This window comes from Oncorhynchus tshawytscha, linkage group LG30 (genome assembly GCF_018296145.1).
Source record: "Oncorhynchus tshawytscha isolate Ot180627B linkage group LG30, Otsh_v2.0, whole genome shotgun sequence".
NCBI lineage: Eukaryota > Metazoa > Chordata > Actinopteri > Salmoniformes > Salmonidae > Oncorhynchus > Oncorhynchus tshawytscha.
Window position 1 is genome coordinate 47649525 of NC_056458.1, and position 22149 is coordinate 47671673.

General features: G+C 46.0%; 1 protein-coding gene across 9 annotated transcripts in view; it reads right to left on the bottom strand.

Moving 5' to 3' along the window:
- Positions 1-18681, bottom strand: part of LOC112236496 (serine/threonine-protein kinase TAO1-B) — a 45430-nt gene extending 26749 nt beyond the window's left edge. The window contains exons 1-10 of one of the 9 annotated variants that reach the window (XM_042309227.1): positions 18475-18681; positions 18099-18181; positions 17537-17639; positions 10689-10953; positions 10066-10137; positions 3785-3886; positions 3096-3141; positions 2858-2954; positions 2534-2647; positions 2307-2398 (exon numbers count right to left, since the gene is read on the bottom strand). In XM_042309227.1, the coding sequence (XP_042165161.1) occupies positions 2307-2398; positions 2534-2647; positions 2858-2954; positions 3096-3141; positions 3785-3886; positions 10066-10137; positions 10689-10820 (655 nt within the window). In that variant the 5' untranslated portion in view covers positions 10821-10953; positions 17537-17639; positions 18099-18181; positions 18475-18681. Of the gene's footprint in view, positions 1-2306; positions 2399-2533; positions 2648-2857; positions 2955-3095; positions 3142-3784; positions 3887-9629; positions 9810-10065; positions 10138-10688; positions 10954-17000; positions 17092-17526; positions 17640-18098 lie in introns of those variants that run through there. The other 8 variants (XM_042309226.1, XM_042309228.1, XM_042309224.1 and 5 more) reach the window with 8 other exon arrangements.
- Between the last annotated feature and the right edge of the window lie 3468 nt (positions 18682-22149).

The window sequence follows — 22149 nt, forward strand, 5'->3', positions numbered from 1 at the left end:
CGCCCTCAGAGCATGCGCAGACCAGCTGGCCGGTGTGTTTACGGACATATTCAATCAATCCCTATACCAGTCTGCTGTTCCCACATGCTTCAAGAGGGCCACCATTGTTTGTTCCTGTTCCCAAGAAAGTCATCATGAAGTGCTTTAACTAGTCAAGGACCATATCACCTCCACCCTACCTGACACCCTAGACCCACTACAATTTGCTTACCGCCCCGATGCAATCTCAACCACACTGCACACTGTCCTAACCCATCTCAAGAGGAATCATGAAGTGCATCGACTTGCATTCAACACCATAGACCCTCCAAGTCATCAAGAGACCCCCAGTGCAACTGGGTACTGGACTTCCTGACGGGCCGCCCCCAGGTGGTGAGGGTAGGCAACAACATCTCCTCCCCGCTGATCCTCAACACTGGGGCCCCACAAGGGTGCGTTCTGAGCCCTCTCCTGTACTCCCTGTTCACCCACGACTGCGTGGCCACGCACGCCTCCAACTCAATCATCAAGTTTGCGGACGACACAACAGTGGTAGGCTTGATTACCAACAACGACGAGACGGCCTACAGGGAGGAGGTGAGGGCCCTCGGAGTGTGGTGTCAGGAAAATAACCTCACACTCAACGTCAACAAAACTAAGGAGATGATTGTGGACTTCAGGAAACAGCAGAGGGAACACCCCCTATCCACATCGATGGAACAGTAGTGGAGAGGGTAGCAAGTTTTAAGTTCCTCGGCATACACATCACAGACAAACTGAATTGGTCCACTCACACAGACAGCATCGTGAAGAAGGCGCAGCAGCGCCTCTTCAACCTCAGGAGGCTGAAGAAATTCGGCTTGTCACCAAAAGCACTCACAAACTTCTACAGATGCACAATCGAGAGCATCCTGGCGGGCTGTATCACCGCCTGGTACGGCAACTGCTCCGCCCTCAACCGTAAGGCTCTCCAGAGGGTAGAGAGGTCTGCACAACGCATCACCGGGGGCAAACTACCTGCCCTCCAGGACACCTACACCACCCGATGTTACAGGAAGGCCATAAAGATCATCAAGGACATCAACCACCCGAGCCACTGCCTGTTCACCCCGCTATCATCCAGAAGGCAAGGTCAGTACAGGTGCATCAAAGCTGGGACAGAGAGACTGAAAAACAGCTTCTATCTCAAGGCCATCAGACTGTTAAACAGCCACCACTAACATTGAGTGGCTGCTGCCAACACACTGTCTGACACTGACTCAACTCCAGCCACTTTAATAATGGGAATTGATGGGAAATGATGTAAATATATCACTAGCCACTTTAAACAATGCTGCCTTATATAATGTTACTTACCCTACATTATTCATCTCATATGCATACGTATATACTGTACTCTATATCATCGACTGTATCCTTATGTAATACATGTATCACTAGCCACTTTAACTATGCCACTTTGTTTACATAATCATCTCATATGTATATACTGTACTCGATACCATCTACTGTATCTTGCCTATGCTGCTCTGTACCATCACTCATTCATATATCCTTATGTACATATTCTTTATCCCCTTACACTGTGTATAAGACAGTAGTTTTGGAATTGTTAGTTAGATTACTTGTTCGTTATTACTGCATTGTCGGAACTAGAAGCACAAGCATTTCGCTACACTCGCATTAACATCTGCTAACCATGTGTATGTGACAAATAAAATTTGATTTGATTTGAATCGGGCCCCATTGGCACAGCCTACTCAGTCTGAATCGGGCCCCATTGGCCTAGCCTACTCAGTCTGAATCGGGCCCTATTGGCCTAGCCTACTCAGTCTGAATCGGGCCCTATTGGCCTAGCCTACTCAGTCTGAATCGGGCCCTATTGGCCTAGCCTACTCAGTCTGAATCGGGCCCCATTGGCCTAGCCTACTCAGTCTGAATCGGGCCCCATTGGCCTAGCCTACTCAGTCTGAATCGGGCCCCATTGGCCTAGCCTACTCAGTCTGAATCGGGCCCCATTGGCCTAGCCTACTCAGTCTGAATCGGGCCCTATTGGCATAGCCTACTCAGTCTGAATCGGGCCCCATTGGCCTAGCCTACTCAGTCTGAATCGGGCCCTATTGGCATAGCCTACTCAGTTTTCTCCAACTTTTGCTTTACTTCAATGAAAAAGGCCAACGGTAACGTAGGCCACGGATTTTACGTAAAAAAAAAAAAATGTATTTTCTTTTATTTATTTTTTGGCTAAAAGCTGCCAATTACTGGTTAACGGAAATCCTAATACACACAGTATGTCACACATATAAACGATGGAAAACCACCTTTACCTAGCTCGACACAGGTGATCCCAAGGGACCAGACATCCACCTTTCCGTCATACTGGCCTTCGTCCATGGCCAAGATCACCTCTGGGGCCATCCTGCAGAGAATGGGGCGAGGTGGATCAATTACAATCATTGAACATTTTGCATAATGTATAGAATTAAAAACTGTCAAGTGGTCAAAGCTTGCCGCCTGGTAAACCCCCGTGACTTGTCTGTCTGCTGTCCCTCACCAATATGGCGTCCCCACGAAGGAGTTGGCTGGAGAAGCGATGGAGGCGGAGCCAAAGTCAGCAAGCTTGACCTGACCTGGCTCCGTCAGTAGGATGTTACCTGCTTTGATGTCTCTGGAGGGAGGGAGGGAGGAGGAGAGGTGGGAGGGAGGGGGGGGAGAGACAGAGACAGAGAGAGACAGAGAGAGAGCGAGAGAGCGGGAGGGCGAGAGAGCGGGAGGGAGGGAGGGAGGGCGAGAGAGAGAGAGACAGAGAGAGAGAGAACCACTGGGTTAGTAGGTATGATATAATCACCATGCTTCAAACTGTCAGGTAAACCCTCACCTGTGAATCATGTTGTGGGAGTGAAGGTAGGCCAAACCCTGCAAAGCACCATGGGTAATGGCAGCGATCTCCATTTCCTGAAGAGGCTTTTTATGAACTAAATCGGTGAGAGAGAGAAAACATTTGCTAAGGATTAAACAGGTTGAGCGTAACGGAATCCAAACACACAGTCTAAGTTGACTTGACGCAGTAGAATACATGTCAAATAGAACAGCTGTTGTTTTTGAAAGTGTCTTACCTTCTAGAACATCAGAGGCTGAACCCAGACAGTACTCCATCACTAACTGGACACAGAGAACACAGAACATCAGAGGCTGAACCCAGACAGTACTCCATCACTAACTGGACACAGAGAACACAGAACATCAGAGGCTGAACCCAGACAGTACTCCATCACTAACTGGACACAGACAGAACACAGAACACAGAGAACACAGAACACACAGAACACAGAACATCAGAGGCTGAACCCAGACAGTACTCCATCACTAACTGGACACAGAGAACACAGAACATCAGAGGCTGAACCCAGACAGTACTCCATCACTAACTGGACACAGAGAACACAGAACATCAGAGGCTGAACCCAGACAGTACTCCATCACTAACTGGACACAGAGAACACAGAACATCAGAGGCTGAACCCAGACAGTACTCCATCACTAACTGGACACAGAGAACACAGAACATCAGAGGCTGAACCCAGACAGTACTCCATCACTAACTGGACACAGAGAACACAGAACATCAGAGGCTGAACCCAGACAGTACTCCATCACTAACTGGACACAGAGAACACATAACACACAGAACACATTATGACAACAGAACATTAAGAGAAAGGGGCTAAGAAAGTGTGTGTGTGTTATCGTGTGTGTTCTAGGTAGTAGTCCTCCAAAGTCAAGTGTGTGTGTGTGTGTGTCTTACCCATGCTGTGTGTTCTCGTAGGTAGCAGCCCTTGTACTCTATACTGTTGGGATGTTGAATCCTCTGGAGAAACTTCACCTCTTTTATGATGTCCTGCCATTTCTGTGTGTGTGTGAGAGAGAATTAAAATGTTTCATTTAACATTTATTAAAACAATTAAATAAAAATGTACAATAATAATATATTGTATAATTCAATATGAACATACACATTATACAAATATACATATAAAAATGCAAAAACACAGTCATGGGAAACACATATAAATCATCACAAATCACCCAGAACAGTTACATTCCTCCCCAAATCAATTACTTAAATTGCCTGAACGGCACCACAACATCAAGATGAAATCGATTTTTAATTTTGTTCCAGCAATGCGGTGCATTCAAACTAAAAGCTGATGTAGAGGTCCTGGATGGCAGGCAGCTTGGCCCCAGTGATGTACTGGGCCGTACACACTACCCTCTGTAGCGCCTTGAGGTCGGAGGCCGAGCAGTTGCCGTACCAGGAAGTGATGCAACCCGTCAGGATGCTCTCGATGGTGCAGCTGTAGAACCTTTTGAGGATCTCAGGACCCATGCCAAATCTTTTTAGTTTCCTGAGGGGGAATAGGCTTTGTCGTGCCCACTTCACGATTCTCTTGGTGTTTTTGGACCAACCTAGTTTGTTGTTGATGTGAACACCAAGGAATTTGAAGCTCTCAACCTGCTCCACTACAGCCCTGTCGATGAGAATGGGGGCGTGCTCGCTGCTCCTTTTCCTGTAGTCCATCTTCTTAGTCTTGGTTATGTTGAGGGATAGGTTGTTATTCTGGCACCACCCGGCCAGGTTTCTGACCTCCTCCCTATAGGCTGTCTCGTCGTTGCCGGTGATCAGGCCTACCACTGTTGTGTCAACAGCAAACTTAATGATGGTGTTGGAGTCATGCCTGGCCATACAGTTGTCGGTGAACAGGGAGTACAGGAGGGGACTGAGCATGCACCCCTGCGGAGCTCCAGTGTTGAGGATTAGCATGGCAGATGTGTTGCTACCTACCCTCACCATCTGGGGTGGCCTGACAGGAAGTCCACGATCCAGTTGCAGAGGAAGGTATTTAGTCCCAGGTTCCTTAGCTTGGTGATGAGCTTTGAGGGTACTATGGTGTTGAACGCTGAGCTGTAGTCAATGAATAGCATTCTCACATAGGTGTTCCTTTTGTCCAGGTGGGAAAGGGCAGTGTGGGGTGCAATAGAGATTGTATCATCTGTGGATCTGTTTGGGCGGTATGCAAATTGGAGTGGGTCTAGGGTTTCTGGGATAATGGTGTTGATGTGAGCCATGACCAGCCTTTCAAAGCATTTCATGGCTATGGACGTGAGTGCTACGGGTCTGTAGTCATTTAGGCAGGTTGCCTTTGTGTTCTTGGGTACAGGGCCTATGGTGGTCTGCTTGAAGCATGCTGGTATTACAGACTGAAAATGTCAGTGAAGACACCTGCCAGTTGGTCAGCACATGCCCGGAGCACACGTCCTGGTAATCCGTCTGGCCCCGCAGCCTTGTGTATGTTGACCTGTTTAAAGGTCTTACGTCGGCTACGGAGAGCGTGATCACACAGTCGTCCGGAACAGCTGATCCTCTCATGCATGCCTCAGTGTTGCTTGCCTCGAAGCGAGCATAGAAGTGATTTAGCTCATCTGGTAGGCTCGTGTCACTGGGCAGCTCGCGGCTGTGCTTCCCTTTGTGGTCTGTAATAGTTTGCAAGCCCTGCCACATCCGACGGGCATCAGAGGTGTAGTATGATTCAATCTTAGTCCTGTATTGACGCTTTGCCTGTTTGATGGTTCGTCCGAGGGCATAACAGGATTTCTAATAAGCTTCCGGGTTAGAGTTCTGCACCTTGAAAGCGGCAGCTCTACCCTTTAGCTCAGTGCGAATGTTGCCTGTATCCATGGCTTCTGGTTGGGGTATGTACGTACAGTCACTGTGGGGACAACGTCCTCAATGCACTTATTGATAAAGCCAGTGACTGATGTGGTGTACTGCTCAATGTCATCGGAAGAATCCCGGAACATGTTCCAGTCTGTGATAGCAAAACAGTCCTGTAGTTTAGCATCTGCTTCATATGAACATTTTTTTAATAGACCGAGTCACTGGTGCTTCCTGCTTTCATTTTTTCTTGTAAGCAGGAATCAGGAGGATAGAGTTGTGGTCGGATTTACCAAATGGAGGGCGAGGTAGAGCTTTGTATGCGTCTCTGTGTGTGGAGTACAGGTGATCTAGAATTTCATTTCCCTCTGGTTGCACATTTAACATGTTGATAGAGATTTGGTAGAACAGATTTAAGTTTCCCTGCATTAAAGTCTCCGGCCACTAGGAGCGCCGCCTCTGGGTGAGCGATTTCCTGTTTGCTTATTTCCTTATACAGCTGACTGAGTGCAGTCTTAGTGCCGGCATCTGTCTGTGGTGGTAAATAAACAGTCACGAAAAGTATAGCTGAGAACTCTCTAGGCAAGTAGTGTGGCCTGCAGTTTATGACAATATACTCTACTTCAGGCGAGCAAAATCTAGAGACTTCCTTAGATTTCGTGCACCAGCTGTTGTTTATAAATATGCACAGACCCCCCCCCCCTCGTCTTACGGGAGTGTGCTGTTCTATCCTGCCGGTACAGCGTGTATCCCACTAGCTGAATATCCATGTCCTCATTCAGCCACGATTCCATGAAGCACAGGATATTACAGTTTTTGAAGTCCCGTTGGTAGGATATTCCTGGTCGTACCTCGTCTAGTTTATTGTCCAATGATTGCACGTTGGCTAGTAGTATTGACGGTAACGGCAGCTTTCCTAGTTGTCTTCTGCGGGTCCGGACGAGGCATCCGGCTCTGTCCTCTGCGGGTCCGGACGAGGCATCCGGCTCTTCGTCCTCTGCGTCGCTTCCTTTCGCAAATAATTGGGATGTCTGTCCTGCGGGGTGTTTGGAGAATATTGTGTGAGTCCTGCTTGCTGCTGTTGTTGAAGAAATCTTTGTCTACTCCGAGGTGAGTGATCGCTGTCCTGATATCCAGAAGCTCTTTGTCTACTCCGAGGTGAGTGATCACTGTCCTGATATCCAGAAGCTCTTTGTCTACTCCGAGGTGAGTGATCGCTGTCCTGATATCCAGAAGCTCTTTGTCTACTCCGAGGTGAGTGATCGCTGTCCTGATATCCAGAAGCTATTTGTCTACTCCGAGGTGAGTGATCGCTGTCCTGATATCCAGAAGCTATTTGTCTACTCCGAGGTGAGTGATCGCTGTCCTGATATCCAGAAGCTCTTTGTCTACTCCGAGGTGAGTGATCGCTGTCCTGATATCCAGAAGCTCTTTGTCTACTCCGAGGTGAGTGATCGCTGTCCTGATATCCAGAAGCTCTTTGTCTACTCCGAGGTGAGTGATCGCTGTCCTGATATCCAGAAGCTCTTTGTCTACTCCGAGGTGAGTGATCGCTGTCCTGATATCCAGAAGCTCTTTGTCTACTCCGAGGTGAGTGATCGCTGTCCTGATATCCAGAAGCTCTTTTCTTCCGTAAGATACGGCTTTAGAAACATTATGTACAAAATAATTTACAAATATCGCAACAAAAAAGACACATAATAGAACACATAACAATTGGTTAGGAGAGCGTAAAACGGACATATCCTCCGCCGCCATTTTGTCTATTTGTTTAAAAAAAATATTAAATCAATATCAATCCAAATGCCTAAGTATTTATTTATTTATTTATATTTATGTACATAAAGTTACAACTAAAGTGGTTGCTGTAATAGGACCAAACCTGATTGGTTTACATTCAAAATACATTTCTCAGATTTTTTTTTTTTAAAGGCAGAAATTATACATTTACAAAGGATTCAATAATCTTAGCTAGACAAGGAAGCCTTTGAAAATGGGGTGATAATTATTGAGAAAGAAAGAAAATAAAGAGAGAAAAGAGGGGGAGAAGGAGGAGAAAAAGGGGGAGAAGAGAGAGAAAAGGGGGAGAAGGAGAGAAAAGAGGGGGAGAAGGAGAGAGAAAAGAGGGGGAGAAGGAGAGAGAAAAGAAAAGGGGGAGAAGGAGAGAGAAAAGAGGGGGAGAAGGAGAGAGAAAAGAGGGGGAGAAGGAGAGAGAAAAGAGGAGAAGGAGAGAGAAAAGAGGAGAAGGAGAGAGAAAAGAGGAGAAGGAGAGAAAAGAGGAGAAGGAGAGAGAAAAAGAGGAGAAGGAGAGAGAAAAGAGGAGAAGGAGAGAGAAAAGAGGAGAAGGAGAGAGAAAAGAGGAGAAGGAGAGAGAAAAGAGGAGAGAGAAAAGAGAGGGAGAAGGAGAGAGAAAAGAGGAGAGAGAAAAGAGGGGAGAAGGAGAGAGAAAAGAGGGGAGAAGGAGAGAGAAGAGAGAGAAGGAGAGAGAAAAGAGAGGAGAAGGAGAGAGAAAAGAGGAGAAGGAGAGAGAAAAGAGGGGAGAAGGAGAGAGAAAAGAGGAGAGGAGAGAGAAAAGGGGAGAAGGAGAGAGAAAAGAGGGGAAGGAGAGAGAAAAGAGGGGAGAAGGAGAGAGAAAAGAGGGGAAGGAGAGAGAAAAGAGGGGAAGGAGAGAGAAAAGGGGAGAAGGAGAGAGAAAAGAGGGGAGAAGGAGAGAGAAAAGAGGAGAAGGAGAGAGAAAAGAGGGGAAGGAGAGAGAAAAGAGTTGGAGGAGGAGAGAGAAAAGAGAGAGGAGAAGGAGAGAAAAGAGGGGAGAAGGAGGAGAGAAAAGGGAGAAGGAGAGAGAGAAAAGAGGGGAGAAGGAGAGAGAAAAGAGGAGAAGGAGAGAGAAAAGAGGGAGAGGAGGAGAGAGAAAAGAGAGGAGGACTGAGAGAGAGAGAAAAGAGAGGAGGAGGAGAGAGAAAAGAGAGAGAGAAGGAGAGAGAAAAAGGGGAGAAGGAGAGAGAAAAGAGAGGAGAAGAGAGAGAAAAGAGAGGAGGAGGAGAGCCTAAAAGAGAGGAAGGAGAGAGAAAAGGGGAGAAGGAGAGAGAAAAGGGGAGAAGGAGAGAGAGAAAGAGAGGAGAAGAGAGAAAAGAGAGGAGGAGGAGAGAGAAAAGAGGAAGGAGAGAGAAAAGGGGAGAAGGAGAGAGAAAAGAGGGGAGAAGGAGAACTAGAGAAGGAGAGGAGAAGGAGAGAGAAAAGAGGGGAGAAGGAGAGAGAAAAGAGGTGGAGGAGGAGAGAGAAAAGAGAGGAGAAGGAGAGAGAAAAGAGGGGAGAAGAGAGAAAAAGGGAGAAGGAGAGAGAAAAGAGGGGAGAAGGAGAGTCTTCCTTGAAGAAAGAGAGGAGAAGAGAGAGAAAAGAGCTGTCTCGGGAGGGGAGAGAAAGAGAGAGAAGGAGAGAGAAAAGAGAGGAGGAGGAGAGAGAAAAGAGAGGAGAAGGAGAGAGAAAAGGGGAGAAGGAGAGAGAAAAGAGAGGAGAAGGAGAGAGAAAAGAGAGGAGGAGAGAGAGAAAAGAGGGGAAGGAGAGAGAAAAGGGGAGAAGGAGAGAGAAAAGAGGGGAGAAGGAGAGAGAAAAGAGGAGAAGGAGAGAGAAAAGAGAGGAGAAGGAGAGAGAAAAGAGGTGGAGGAGGAGAGAGAAAAGAGAGGAGAGAGAGAGAAAAGAGAGGAGAAGGAGAGAGAAAAGAGAGGAGAAGGAGAGAGAAAAGAGAGGAGAAGGAGAGAGAAAAGAGAGGAGAAGGAGAGAGAAAAGAGAGGAGAAGGAGAGAGAAAAGAGAGGAGAGAGCGAGCAGAGAGCGAGCGAAAGAGGTGGAGGAGGAGAGAGAGTATTAAAAAAGAAACTATAAAAGACGCAGCTTTGCATTTACTTCAGTGGAGACATTGGTTCTTTAAATCAACCAACATACCTGGGTAAATAAGAGTGAACACCTAGCCCACTCTGAATGAACACAACCTAAAGACAACATTGTAGATCTTCTTCAAAACAACGTATGATCTCATGTGTGGCATGTTCCTGTCTGCCTTCGGTCTCCTGGTGGGCGACTCTCATCGTACACAGATTAGGTCTTAATCCGAGTACAGCTACTCTGTCATTAGGAGCAGAAGCAAGACGATAGTGAGAGTGTGTGAGAGAGCCGTGGGGTGACCTTGGAGTGTGAGACGATGTGTGTGTGTGTGTGTTCAGCTCACACATTTGTATCGGGAGAGTGTGTATGCGTGTGTGTGTCTGTGCTTTAACATAATCATTTCTCAAGTGTACTGAGACTTCTGTTTCTGTTGTCCCCTATCAAATAAAGGAAATAAATATAGTACATAATATAGTACATAACGTGTCTGTCTCACCTCGTTGGACTGCTTTCCACTATAAGACATCTTCTTGATGGCCACCACCTCTGTAGATCGTACATCCCGCGCCTTAGACACAGAGAACACAGGCGGGACAAGAGGCCTATTACAGGTGAGACAGGATGACTATTACAGGAGGACAGGAGGACTATTACAGGAGGACTATTACAGAAGAACAATTACAGGAGGACAGGAGGACTATTACAGGAGGACTATTACAGGTGGGACAGGAGGGCCAGGAGGACTATTACAGGACTATTACAGGAGGACTATTGCAGGAGGACTATTACAGGAGGGCCAGGAGGACTATTACAGGAGGACTATTGCAGGAGGACTATTACAGGAGGACTATTACAGGAGGACTATTACAGGAGGACTATTACAGGAGGACTATTGCAGGAGGACTATTGCAGGAGGACTATTGCAGGTGGGACAGGAGGACTATTACAGGAGGACTATTGCAGGACAGTGCCCTGTTTTACCAAGGGCAGCTAGAGATAGACTTGAGCCCTGTTGTATCAATAAAGAACTCTCTCTTTTGACAGGGCGAGGTCATCAGGGTGCAGAGAAGTGTGTGTGTGTGTGTGTGTGTGTGTGTGTGTGTGTGTGTGTGTACATACAAAGTAGACGGCTCCGAAGCTGCCATGTCCTATCTCTCGGAGGTCAGAGAACAGTTTCTCTGGGTCTTCCTTGAAGAACAGCTCGGCTACCTCCGGGTCCTTTAGGCTGCCCGCCCGCACAGAGGAGGGCATGCTGGGTAATGTAGTCTGCTGTCTCCCGGCAGGGCGGGGGGCAGGACCAGGGGACTATCTGGGCGTTGGAGCGCGGCTGCGTCTACGCCAGAGCGACTCATCTGCTGGAGTGGAGGGGCCGGAGCATGGGCACCTGGAGGGAGAGAGAGAGAGGGAGACAGCGAAGGGGAGACAGAGAGGGGAGGCAGAGAGGAGAGGGAGACAGAGAGGGGAGGGGAGGGAGACAGAGAGGGGGAGGGAGACAGAGACAGGGGAGGGAGACAGGAGGGGAGGGAGACAGAGAGGGGAGGGAGACAGAGAGGGAGGGAGACAGAGGGAGAGGGAGAGACAGAGACAGAGAGGGGAGGGAGACAGAGAGGGAGGGAGGCAGAGAGGGAGGGAGACAGAGAGGGAGGCAGAGAGGGAGGAGAGACAGGAGACAGAGAGGGAGACAGAGAGGGAGGGAGACAGAGAGGAGGAGACAGAGAGGGGAGACAGAGAGGGAGGCAGAGAGGGAGGGAGACAGAGAGGGAGGCAGAGAGGGAGGGAGACAGAGAGGGGAGGGAGACAGAGAGGGAGGGAGACAGAGAGGGAGGGAGACAGAGAGGGAGGGAGACAGAGAGGGAGGCAGAGAGACTATATTGGTGCATGTTTGGTGCATGACAAATGTTTTAGCAGGAGAAACCAGAAGCAGAAACATCATGTCCTTTGTCAGACAACAATGGGCTCACTCTGCTTACTGGGGCGGCAGGTAGCCTAGTGGTTATAGTGTAGGGGGGGCAGGTATACTAGTGGTTATAGTGGTATAGTGGGGGGGCAGGTATACTAGTGGTTAGTGTAGGGGGCAGGTACTAGTGGTTATAGTGTAGGGGGCAGGTATACTAGTGGTTATAGTGTAGGGGGCAGGTATACTAGTGGTTATAGTGTAGGGGGGGCCTAGTGGTTATAGTGTAGGGGGGCAGGTATACTAGTGGTTATAGTGTGGTTATAGTGGGGGGCAGGTATACTAGTGGTTATAGTGTAGGGGGGCAGGTATACTAGTGGTTATAGTGTAGGGGGGGCAGGTAGCAGGTATACCTAGTGGTTATAGTGTAGGGGGCAGGTATACTAGTGGTTAGAGTGTAGGGGGGCAGGTAGCCTAGTGGTTATAGTGTAGGGGGCAGGTATACTAGTGGTTATAGTGTAGGGGCGGCAGGTATACTAGTGGTTATAGTGTAGGGGGCAGGTATACTAGTGGTTATAGTGTAGGGGGCAGGTATACTAGTGGTTATAGTGTAGGGGGCAGGTATACTAGTGGTTATAGTGTAGGGGGCAGGTATACTAGTGGTTATAGTGTAGGGGGGGCAGGTATACTAGTGGTTATAGTGTAGGGGGCAGGTATACTAGTGGTTATAGTGTAGGGGGCAGGTATACTAGTGGTTATAGTGTAGGGGGCAGGTATACTAGTGGTTATAGTGTAGGGGGGGCAGGTATACTAGTGGTTATAGTGTAGGGGGGCAGGTATACTAGTGGTTATAGTGTAGGGGGGCAGGTATACTAGTGGTTATAGTGTAGGGGGCAGGTATACTAGTAGTGGTTATAGTGTAGGGGGCAGGTATACTAGTGGTTATAGTGTAGGGGGGCAGGTATACTAGTGGTTATAGTGTAGGGGGCAGGTATACTAGTGGTTATAGTGTAGGGGGGCAGGTATACTAGTGGTCTATAGTGTAGGGGGGCAGGTATACTAGTGGTTATAGTGTAGGGGGCAGGTATACTAGTGGTTATAGTGTAGGGGGCAGGTAGTACTAGTGGTTATAGTGTAGCTCAGGGGGCAGGTATACTAGTGGTTTAGTGTCAGTGTTGGGGGCAGGTATACTAGTGGTTATAGTGTAGGGGGCAGGTATACTAGTGGTTATAGTGTAGGGGGGCAGGTATACTAGTGGTTATAGTGTAGGTGACAGGGGGGGCAGGTATACTAGTGGTTATAGTGTAGGGGGGCAGGTATACTAGTGGTTATAGTGTCAGGGGGGCAGGTATACTAGTGGTTATAGTGTAGGGGGCAGGTATACTAGTGGTTATAGGGTAGGGGGCAGGTATACTAGTGGTTATAGTCAGGGCCCTAGTGGTTACATAGTGCAGGGGGCAGGTATACTAGTGGTTATAGTGTAGAGGGGGCAGGTATACTAGTGGTTATAGTGTTGCTGGGGGCAGGTATACTAGTGGTTATAGTGTAGGGGGGCAGGTATACTCAGTGGTTATCCTGTGTAGAGGGGCAGGTATACTAGTGGTTATAGTGTAGGGGGGGCAGGTATACATCAGTGGTTATAGTGTAGGGGCAGGTATACTAGTGGTTATAGTGTAGGGGGCAGGTATACTAGTGGTTATAGTGTTCAGGGCCCTAGGTACATGTTGTTGCTGACATCAGTGCTGTTTATCCTCCTGTCACTAGAGTGACAGTTGGCTAGCTCAGTCTTCAGGGCCCTAGGTACATGTTGTTGCTGACATCAGTGCTGTTTATCCTCCTGTCAATAGAGTGACAGCTGGCTAGCTCAGTCTTCAGGGCCCTAGGTACATGTTGTTGCTGACATCAGTGCTGTTTATCCTCCTGTCAATAGAGTGACAGCTGGCTAGCTCAGTCTTCAGGGCCCTAGGTACATGTTGTTGCTGACATCAGTGCTGTTTATCCTCCTGTCAATAGAGTGACAGCTGGCTAGCTCAGTCTTCAGGGCCCTAGGTACATGTTGTTGCTGACATCAGTGCTGTTTATCCTCCTGTCACTAGAGTGACAGTTGGCTAGCTCAGTCTTCAGGGCCCTAGGTACATGTTGTTGCTGACATCAGTGCTGTTTATCCTCCTGTCAATAGAGTGACAGCTGGCTAGCTCAGTCTTCAGGGCCCTAGGTACATGTTGTTGCTGACATCAGTGCTGTTTATCCTCCTGTCAATAGAGTGACAGTTGGCTAGCTCAGTCTTCAGGGCCCTAGGTACATGTTGTTGCTGACATCAGTGCTGTTTATCCTCCTGTCAATAGAGTGACAGTTGGTTCATTAAACAAATGTCATCTTTCTGATCGGACATAAATGTTCTTTCCTCAAAAAGGAATTCAGCTTTCTTTTGTAAGGTTTTTTTTTTTTTTACTTGGGTGAAAGAAAATGTCAATGTCTTCCCGGTACGGGACCTCCTGTGTGTGTGTGTGTGTGTGTGTGTGTGGGGGGTCATTTGGTGGAATTATCGCAAAAAGACACACCTTGCCCAGGTGGCCAGATCAAGGCAGCTCAGGACCCCACTTCTATTCACTCAAAAGTAAAAACACGACACAAGAAGAGAGAGTTCTAGCATCATCAAAGTGCACCTCGACAGAAACATTATTTCGTGTTGTTTTGGGGAGCTAAATACAGGACTGCAGCAGAAACACTGAAACACTGACACACTGAAACACTGAAACACTGAAAGACTTAAAGACTGAAAGGCTGAAAGACTGAAACACTGAATTTAATTTAAATGTAGAACCCTAATATTGCACAAATGAATGTCATTTTAAAAATGACAGGCTTTTGTATATACATTTAGATTTTTTTGGAATAAAAATGTCTTTACAGGGTTAAATAGGTGTTTATAGAGGACAACATGTGCCTCAAAAGTAGCTACAATTCATATAGGCCCAATATTGCTATCTATATATACAGTGGGGCAAAAAAAAAGTATTTAATCAGCAACAAATTGTGCAAGTTCTCCCACTTAAAAAGATGAGAGAGGCCTGTAATTTTCATCATAGGTACACTTCAACTATGACAGACAAAATTAGAAAAATAAATCCAGAAAATCACATTGTAGGATTTTTAATTAATTAATTTGCTCTTAAACGCTAGTAAAACCAAATGCATGCTCTTCAACCGTTTGCTGCCTACACCCGCCCGCCCGACTAGCATCACCACCCTGGACGGTCCCGACCCACAAATACCCAGGTGTCTGGCTAGACTGTAAACTCTCAATCCAGAGTCATATTAAACATCTCCAATCCAAAATCAAATCTAGAATCGGCTTTCTATTTCGCAACAAAGCCTCTTTCACTCACGCCGCCAAACTTACCCTAGTAAAACTGACTATCCTACCGATCCTCGACTTCGGCGATGTCATCTACAAAATAGCTTCCAATACTCTACTCAGCAAACTGGATGCAGTCTATCACAGTGCCATCCGTTTTGTTACCAAATCACCTTATACCACCCACCACTGCGACCTGTATGCTCTAGTCGGCTGGCCCTCGCTACATATTCGTCGCCAGACCCACTGGCTCCAGGTCATCTATAAGTCTATGCTAGGTAAAGCCCAGCCTTATCTCAGTTCACTGGTCACGATAACAACACCCACCCGTAGCACATGGTTCCAGCAGGTGTATCTCACTGATCATCCCTAAAGCCAACACCCCCTTTGGCCTCCGTTCCTTCCAGTTCTCTGCTGCCAGTGACTGGAACGAATTGCAAAAATCTCTGAAGTTGGAGACTTTTATCTCCCTCACCAACTTTAAACATCTGCTTTCTGAGCAGCTAACCGATCGCTGCAGCTGTACATAGTCTATCGGTAAATAGCCCACCCAATCTACCTACCTCATCCCCATACTGTTTTTATTTACTTTTCTGCTCTTTTGCACACCAGTATCTCTACTTGCACATCATCATCTGCTCATCTATCACTCCAGTGTTAATCTGCTAAATTGTAATTACTTCGCTACTAAGGCCTATTTATTGCCTTACCTCCTCACACCATTTGCACACACTGTATATAGACTTTATTTTTTCTACTGTGTCATTGACTTGTTTATTGTGTTATTGGCTTGTTTATTGTTTATTCCATGTGTAACTCTGTGTTGTTGTCTGTGTCACACAGCTTTGCTTTATCTTGGCCAGGTCGCAGTTGTAAATGAGAACTTGTTCTCAACTAGCCTACCTGGTTAAATAAATAAAAACGTACAACATTAACAATGTCTACACTGCATTTCTGATCAATTTCATGTTATTTTAACGGTAGGGGGGGAATGGGGCCTGGGGTGGACCGGCTCTGGCTGGGAGAGAGAGAGTGAGGCTGTATGAGTCCAATAGACTATAGTACAGTCACAGTGCCAACAGTGACCAGGTCTGAGGCGGGGAACGGGGTTTTTTTTTTTTTTTTTTTTTGGAGCCCTGCGGCACATTGGGCTCACGGGGAAAAAAAACAAGCTACGTGGAAATCAAGTAATTGAACCGACATCAGTTAATTAGTTAATTAGTCGGCCCCCTCCACGACAACGCGCAGGAGGACCTCTAGAGAGAAATCTTATTAATCCACTTGAGAAATCAAGTCAAGAACTATGTTGTACACAATGGATTATGGTCATTGTAGTTCATTACCACGTTATTCCGTTCCCAGTGGGGGGGGGGGCAGTTATTAAACAACTAATTGACTGATGTAGGTTGAATTAGTTCAACGGCCCAACGCACCGTTTCGAATCATTCAATAGATCATAAGCCATTTAGCAGACGCTTTTATCCAAAGCGAAGTACAGTCATGCGCTCGTATATTTTATCTATGGACGGTCCCGAGAATCAAACCCACTATCCTTGCATTGTTTAATAATGTGTTTGTTTACAAAACATTTAAAATAGCTACAACCCATGTAGCTAAACTCTCACTAGTCTAGTGATGGACGATTCAATCATTCATTGCAGGCGAGGCCTTCTTAGTTTGTTGATAACTAGCTAATTACCACCGGCTGTGATATAGCCTACTGTACTGTACATTCAGACTCATAGAAAGCTAAGTGCTTAAATACAATGTTGTTTATAAAACGCAATAATATATTGCATCATCATTCCCAACACTCCAGAACAGAAAATGGGGAGTTGTTGCCAACTTGTCATTATCTAACAAATAAAAAAACATAAATGGCAAAAAAACATCTCTAAGTACATTCTGTCACCATTTGAGTAGGCAACACTGGCGAACAGGCACAGTCAGGGCCAAGAGAGAAGAGCTTGTCGAGTCAGAATGTTACGCAATGTCAACACACAGAACATTAGGAATGCGACTCACAAACCAGCCAGCATGAATACAAGCGTACAAAGGAAGCCATACCCGAATAACTAGAACCGATTTTGTCATGTTGCTTAATTGCATGGCTGTACAACATTTCACTTTAGTAGTGAAACCGGGGGTATTCATTACACCGATTCTGCAACAAATATACCTTTTACTCCCAACAGAATCTCTCGTTTTCGGGTTTGGACAATTTCGTCTAGGTCCCTCCTCCTTTCGTTGTTTGTTTCCTTAAACAGTAAACGGTTTCCGTTGCAGGACGTAATGAATACACACACCTGCAGTGTCCCATGCTTGTGCCGTGATATTCATCATTGTTGCGGTGGAAACTCCCCCAGCTAGTAGCTTTGGGGGGGCGGGGGGAGTTACACAGTGAGAACAACAACAAGGGAGTGTCGAAGGAGAAGACTACATAGAAAATGATTAGCTGGCTAGCACCACTGAGGATAGCTTGATACTAGCCCATAATGGACAAAAAAAACACTACATAATGAACGTTACTCCTTATAGTCCCAAGGAACCTTGTTCTGTTTAAGAGGATGAATTGGCTCTCACAGCCAAATACTCCCCATCTAAACGTTGAATCAATTCTCAATGGTGGTAAAGTTGTAGACCCATTAAAGTCCTCTTCATATCACATCAACTAATATATCACAACATGATAAATATACACTTACTGTAACTTACACTGTTTAACACAGGCTACTGTGGACAGGATCCCCCCCAGTGAGAACACATTTGTGTCTCCCGTTTTACACACACAGGTGTGTTAGGACGCAGATACCTGTAGCTAAAAAAAAAAGAGGTGTGTATCTACATGTTTTGTCTGCATTTTGTAAAAATATGTCTTGTCAGTTAACTAACATTAGTTGCCACTTTAAAAAATAAAATTTAAAAAGTTAAAAATGTTTACACGTTAAAATAAGACATTTCGCTTCAAGCTTAACCCTAAGCTACAGTCGGGTTAGCCACATTAGCTAACTACATACTTTAGTTATCCATCCTCAAATGTAACAGTAAAAAGGAAAGATTATCATTTCCCCCCGACATCTAGTTAACTTCACTTAGTTAACCATCATCCACATTATAGGCGTCCTAGTTGACTATCGTATCGTTATCAATGATACATGAGCTAAATAGGCTAACCATAATAGCTAATAAATAATAATAATAATAGCTGCTAACCAGATAAACATTTTCTCACCGCACTACTTAAGATTGTGGCTTGAATCTACAACCCGACACTTACCGATCAGAGTCCAGGTTCAGGTAGAACCGGAGAGAAAGCGACAGATTGGAGCTTTTTTCCTCCAGGTTGTACGATACCGACTCCTTGTGTGTTGTCCACCGTAAAAATAAATAAAAAAGAAACACTTGTGTTAACGTGTGTCATTCGAGGTCTTGGAAAAAAATATATATACTAAAGATTTCTTGGTATACATTTTTTTTACAAAAAAAAAAAACCCCAACCAGTTAGATAATGAAAGTTCTCTATTCCCTCCTAGTCAGTTTCCAAAGATGGCGGCTGTGAGACCCTCCTGACAATCACCGGGCAAAATATGTCACAAAAAAACATGCAAAAAAAAATAAAAAACTCAGTTAAAACTGAAAGGTGACAGTCAGACCTTAGTTCCAACCCGTATGATTAGTGTGCCATTTTGGCCACAAGATTTTCCCTTGAATGGCCTTGTCGCTGTTTCCCACCGGGTGGGTGCTGAAGTTACGGTCCGCTATCCACCCACCCCCTCCGGAACCATCTAGTCAACCTTCGCAATCTGTGTCCCCACCGGTAGGGCGGAGGAGGTGTGGTAGAGAGGGAACTCATAGTTGGTTATAATGACAGCATAGGCGAAATTGCAGCTGGTGGATGGGGGGGGGGGACATGACATGTGTTGGAATGGTGTGGGCGTATACCGGTCATTACAAATATTCATGGGAGTAGACCGCTGATTGGTCGGCTCCACTTCCTCAGGAGGATAACGTCATCCTTTATGAGGAAGTAGAAAGCATTTTTTAAACGGTTTGTTTGAGTTCTTTCAACCAATCAAATCATACATTACTTGTGTCAGTGCCAAGCATGTTGAAAGTCTGTTGTTAATTTGTTTTCCGTAAAATTACTTTTTTTTGTAACTTGTAACAGGCTGATTGGTCGGCTGTTTGAACCATTAATTGGTGCTCTGCTATTCCTGGGTAGCGGAATGACCTTTGACTCCCTTCTTGCCTGAGAGCACACAATGTCTTCTAGGCTTAAATTGAAAATGTAACAAAATGGAGTCGCAATGTATTCCGCTACCACCAACCTCAGCAATTTACCATCCAGGTTGTCGGTACCAGGTGGTTTGTCCTTATTTATAGATAACAACAATGTTACTGTTTGTGTCCCCTTTTCTGTATTTCACCTATATGAGGTCAGGGTGTGTGTGTGTCTGTGTGTGTGTGTGTGTGTGTCCTAAGTCCACAGTCTTCCTCAGTTTTGCTGAGCTCCTTAGCTGATTACGATCTAAGTCTAACCCTTGCCACAAATAGCACAAATAACTCACACACACCCATAGTCCTAACTATGGCGTGTGATGTGTATGATGTGTATGATGCATGCACTACTGCAATTATAGCATTGGGTCCCTTTGTCCAAGACTGACTAAACCGTTTGACTTCTTTTGTATTCAGTTTGCCGCTCACAATGCATCTCCTATTTGTCGTGCCGTATTAGAGGTTCAGACAGTCTCTCTATCTCACACACACAGACACACAAACACATTGCATGGCACAGCTTCACTTACCTAGGTGCTGGCCTGTTCAGGTCTGGTCACCTGACCTCCAGATCTCATATCAGTTTCAATGTGGGGCCCAATATTTCATATAAAGTTTAGTCAATAGAATGTATTTTAAAAGTGAACCCCTTGAAGTGTCATCCAATGTGAGATTTGTACTCTAAATAAAACATCAGCGAGAGAGAAAGAGAGAGAGAGAGAGAGAGAGAGAGGAGAGAGAGAGAGAGAGAGAGAGAGAGAGAGAGAGAGAGAGAGAGAGAGAGAGAGAGAGACAGAGAGTCTGATTCCCAAATGGCACTCTAGTCCCTACATACTGCACTACTTTGAATCCCTATGGTCAAAAGTATAGGAAATAGAGTGCCATTTAGGACAAGACCATTCATACTCAGTGGGTTCAGGTGCTGAATATATGTCTTGTCCCCTATTTATAGTCCGGGGCCTCCAGGGCATGCAGTGTGTTTGTTGACTCTATTTATATAACTCACTGTGTAGTCCTTTATTCAAGGCCCCCAGTCACCTCTCTCTGTGTTCTTAAAGGCCCAATCTAGCTGTTTTTATCTCCACATCAAATCATTTCTGGATAACAATTAAGTACCTCCGAATGGTCAAAAAGATACAAAAATAGCTTCTTAGCAATTTCTCAAGCAACATTAGCTGTTGCAAAAGCAGCAGCTTCTCTTCCTGGGGTCCACACAGAACATGAACCATAATACAGATCAATAGAGAAGAACACAGAACACAGAACACGAACCATAATACAGATCAATAGAGAAGAACACAGAACACAGAACGTAATACAGAATGACATAATACAGAACATCATTAGACAAGAACAGCTCAAGGACAGAACTACATACATTTTGTTTAAAGGCACACGTAGCCTACATAACACACAAAATGTTAAGATGCATCCTGTTTCCATTGAGATGTTTCCACAACTTGATTCGAGTCCTCTTGTGGTGAATTCAATTGATTGGACATGATTTGGAAAGGCACACACCTGTCCATGAGGTTCGAAGGAATTGTCCGTAGAGCTCCGAGACAGGATTTTAGGGAAAGGTACCAATAAAATTCTGCAGCATTGTAAGGCCCCAAGAACACAGTGGCCTCCATCATCTGTGCTTCAACCTCATGGCTTGGTTTTTGCTCTGACATGCACTTTCAACTGTGGGACCCTATATAGACAGATGTGTTCATGTCTCAATCAATCAAATGTATTTATAAAGCCCTTTTTTACATCAGCCGATGTCACAAACAGAAACCCAGCCTAAACGCCCAAACAGCAAGTAATGCAGATGTAGAAGCACTGTGGCTAGGAAAAAATGGCAGGAACCTAGGAAGAAACCTAGAGAGGAATCAGACTCTGAGGGGTGGCCAGTCCTCTGCTTGCTGTGCCGGGTGGATATTATAACAGAACATGGCCAAGATGTTCAAATGTTCATAGATGACCAGCAGGGTCAGATAATAATCAAATCAAATCAAATCAAATTTATTTATATAGCCCTTCGTACATCAGCTGATATCTCTAAGTGCTGTACAGAAACCCAGCCTAAAACCCCAAACAGCAAGCAATGCAGGTGTAGAAGCTCGGTGGCTAGGAAAAACTCCCTAGAAAGGCCAAAACCTAGGAAGAAACCTAGAGAGGAACCAGGCTATGTGGGGTGGCCAGTCCTCTTCTGGCTGTGCCGGGTGGAGATTATAACAGAACATGGCCAAGATGTTCAAATGTTCATAAATGACCAGCATGGTCGTATAATAATAAGGCAGAACAGTTGAAACTGGAGCAGCAGCACGGTCAGATGGACTGGGGACAGCAAGGAGTCATCATCTCAGGTAGTCCTGGGGCATGGTCCTAGGGCTCAGGTCCTCCGAGAGAGAGAAAAAAAGAGAGAATTAGAGAGAGCATATGTGGGGTGGCCAGTCTTCTTCTGGCTGTGCCGGGTGGAGATTATAACAGAACATGGCCAAGATGTTCAAATGTTCATAAATGATCAGCATGTTCGAATAATAAGAAGGCAGAACAGTTGAAACTGGAGCAGCAGCACGGCCAGGTGGACTGGGGACAGCAAGGAGTCATCATGTCAGGTAATCCTGGGGCATGGTCCTAGGGCTCAGGTCCTCCGAGAGAGAGAAGGAGAGAATTAGAGAACGCACACTTAGATTCACACAGGACACCGAATAGGACAGGAGAAGTACTCCAGATATAACAAACTGACCCTAGCCCCCGACACATAAACTACTGCAGCATAAATACTGGAGGCTGAGACAGGAGGGGTCAGGAGACACTGTGGACCCATCCGAGGACACCCCGGACAGGGCCAAACAGGAAGGATATAACCCCACCCACTTTGCCAAAGCACAGCCCCCACACCACTAGAGGGATATCTTCAACCACCAACTTACCATCCTGAGACAGGGCCGAGTATAGCCCACAAAGATCTCCGCCATGGCACAACCCAAGGGGGGCGCCAACCCAGACAGGATGACCACATCAGTGAATCAACCCACTCAGGTGACGCACCCCTTCCA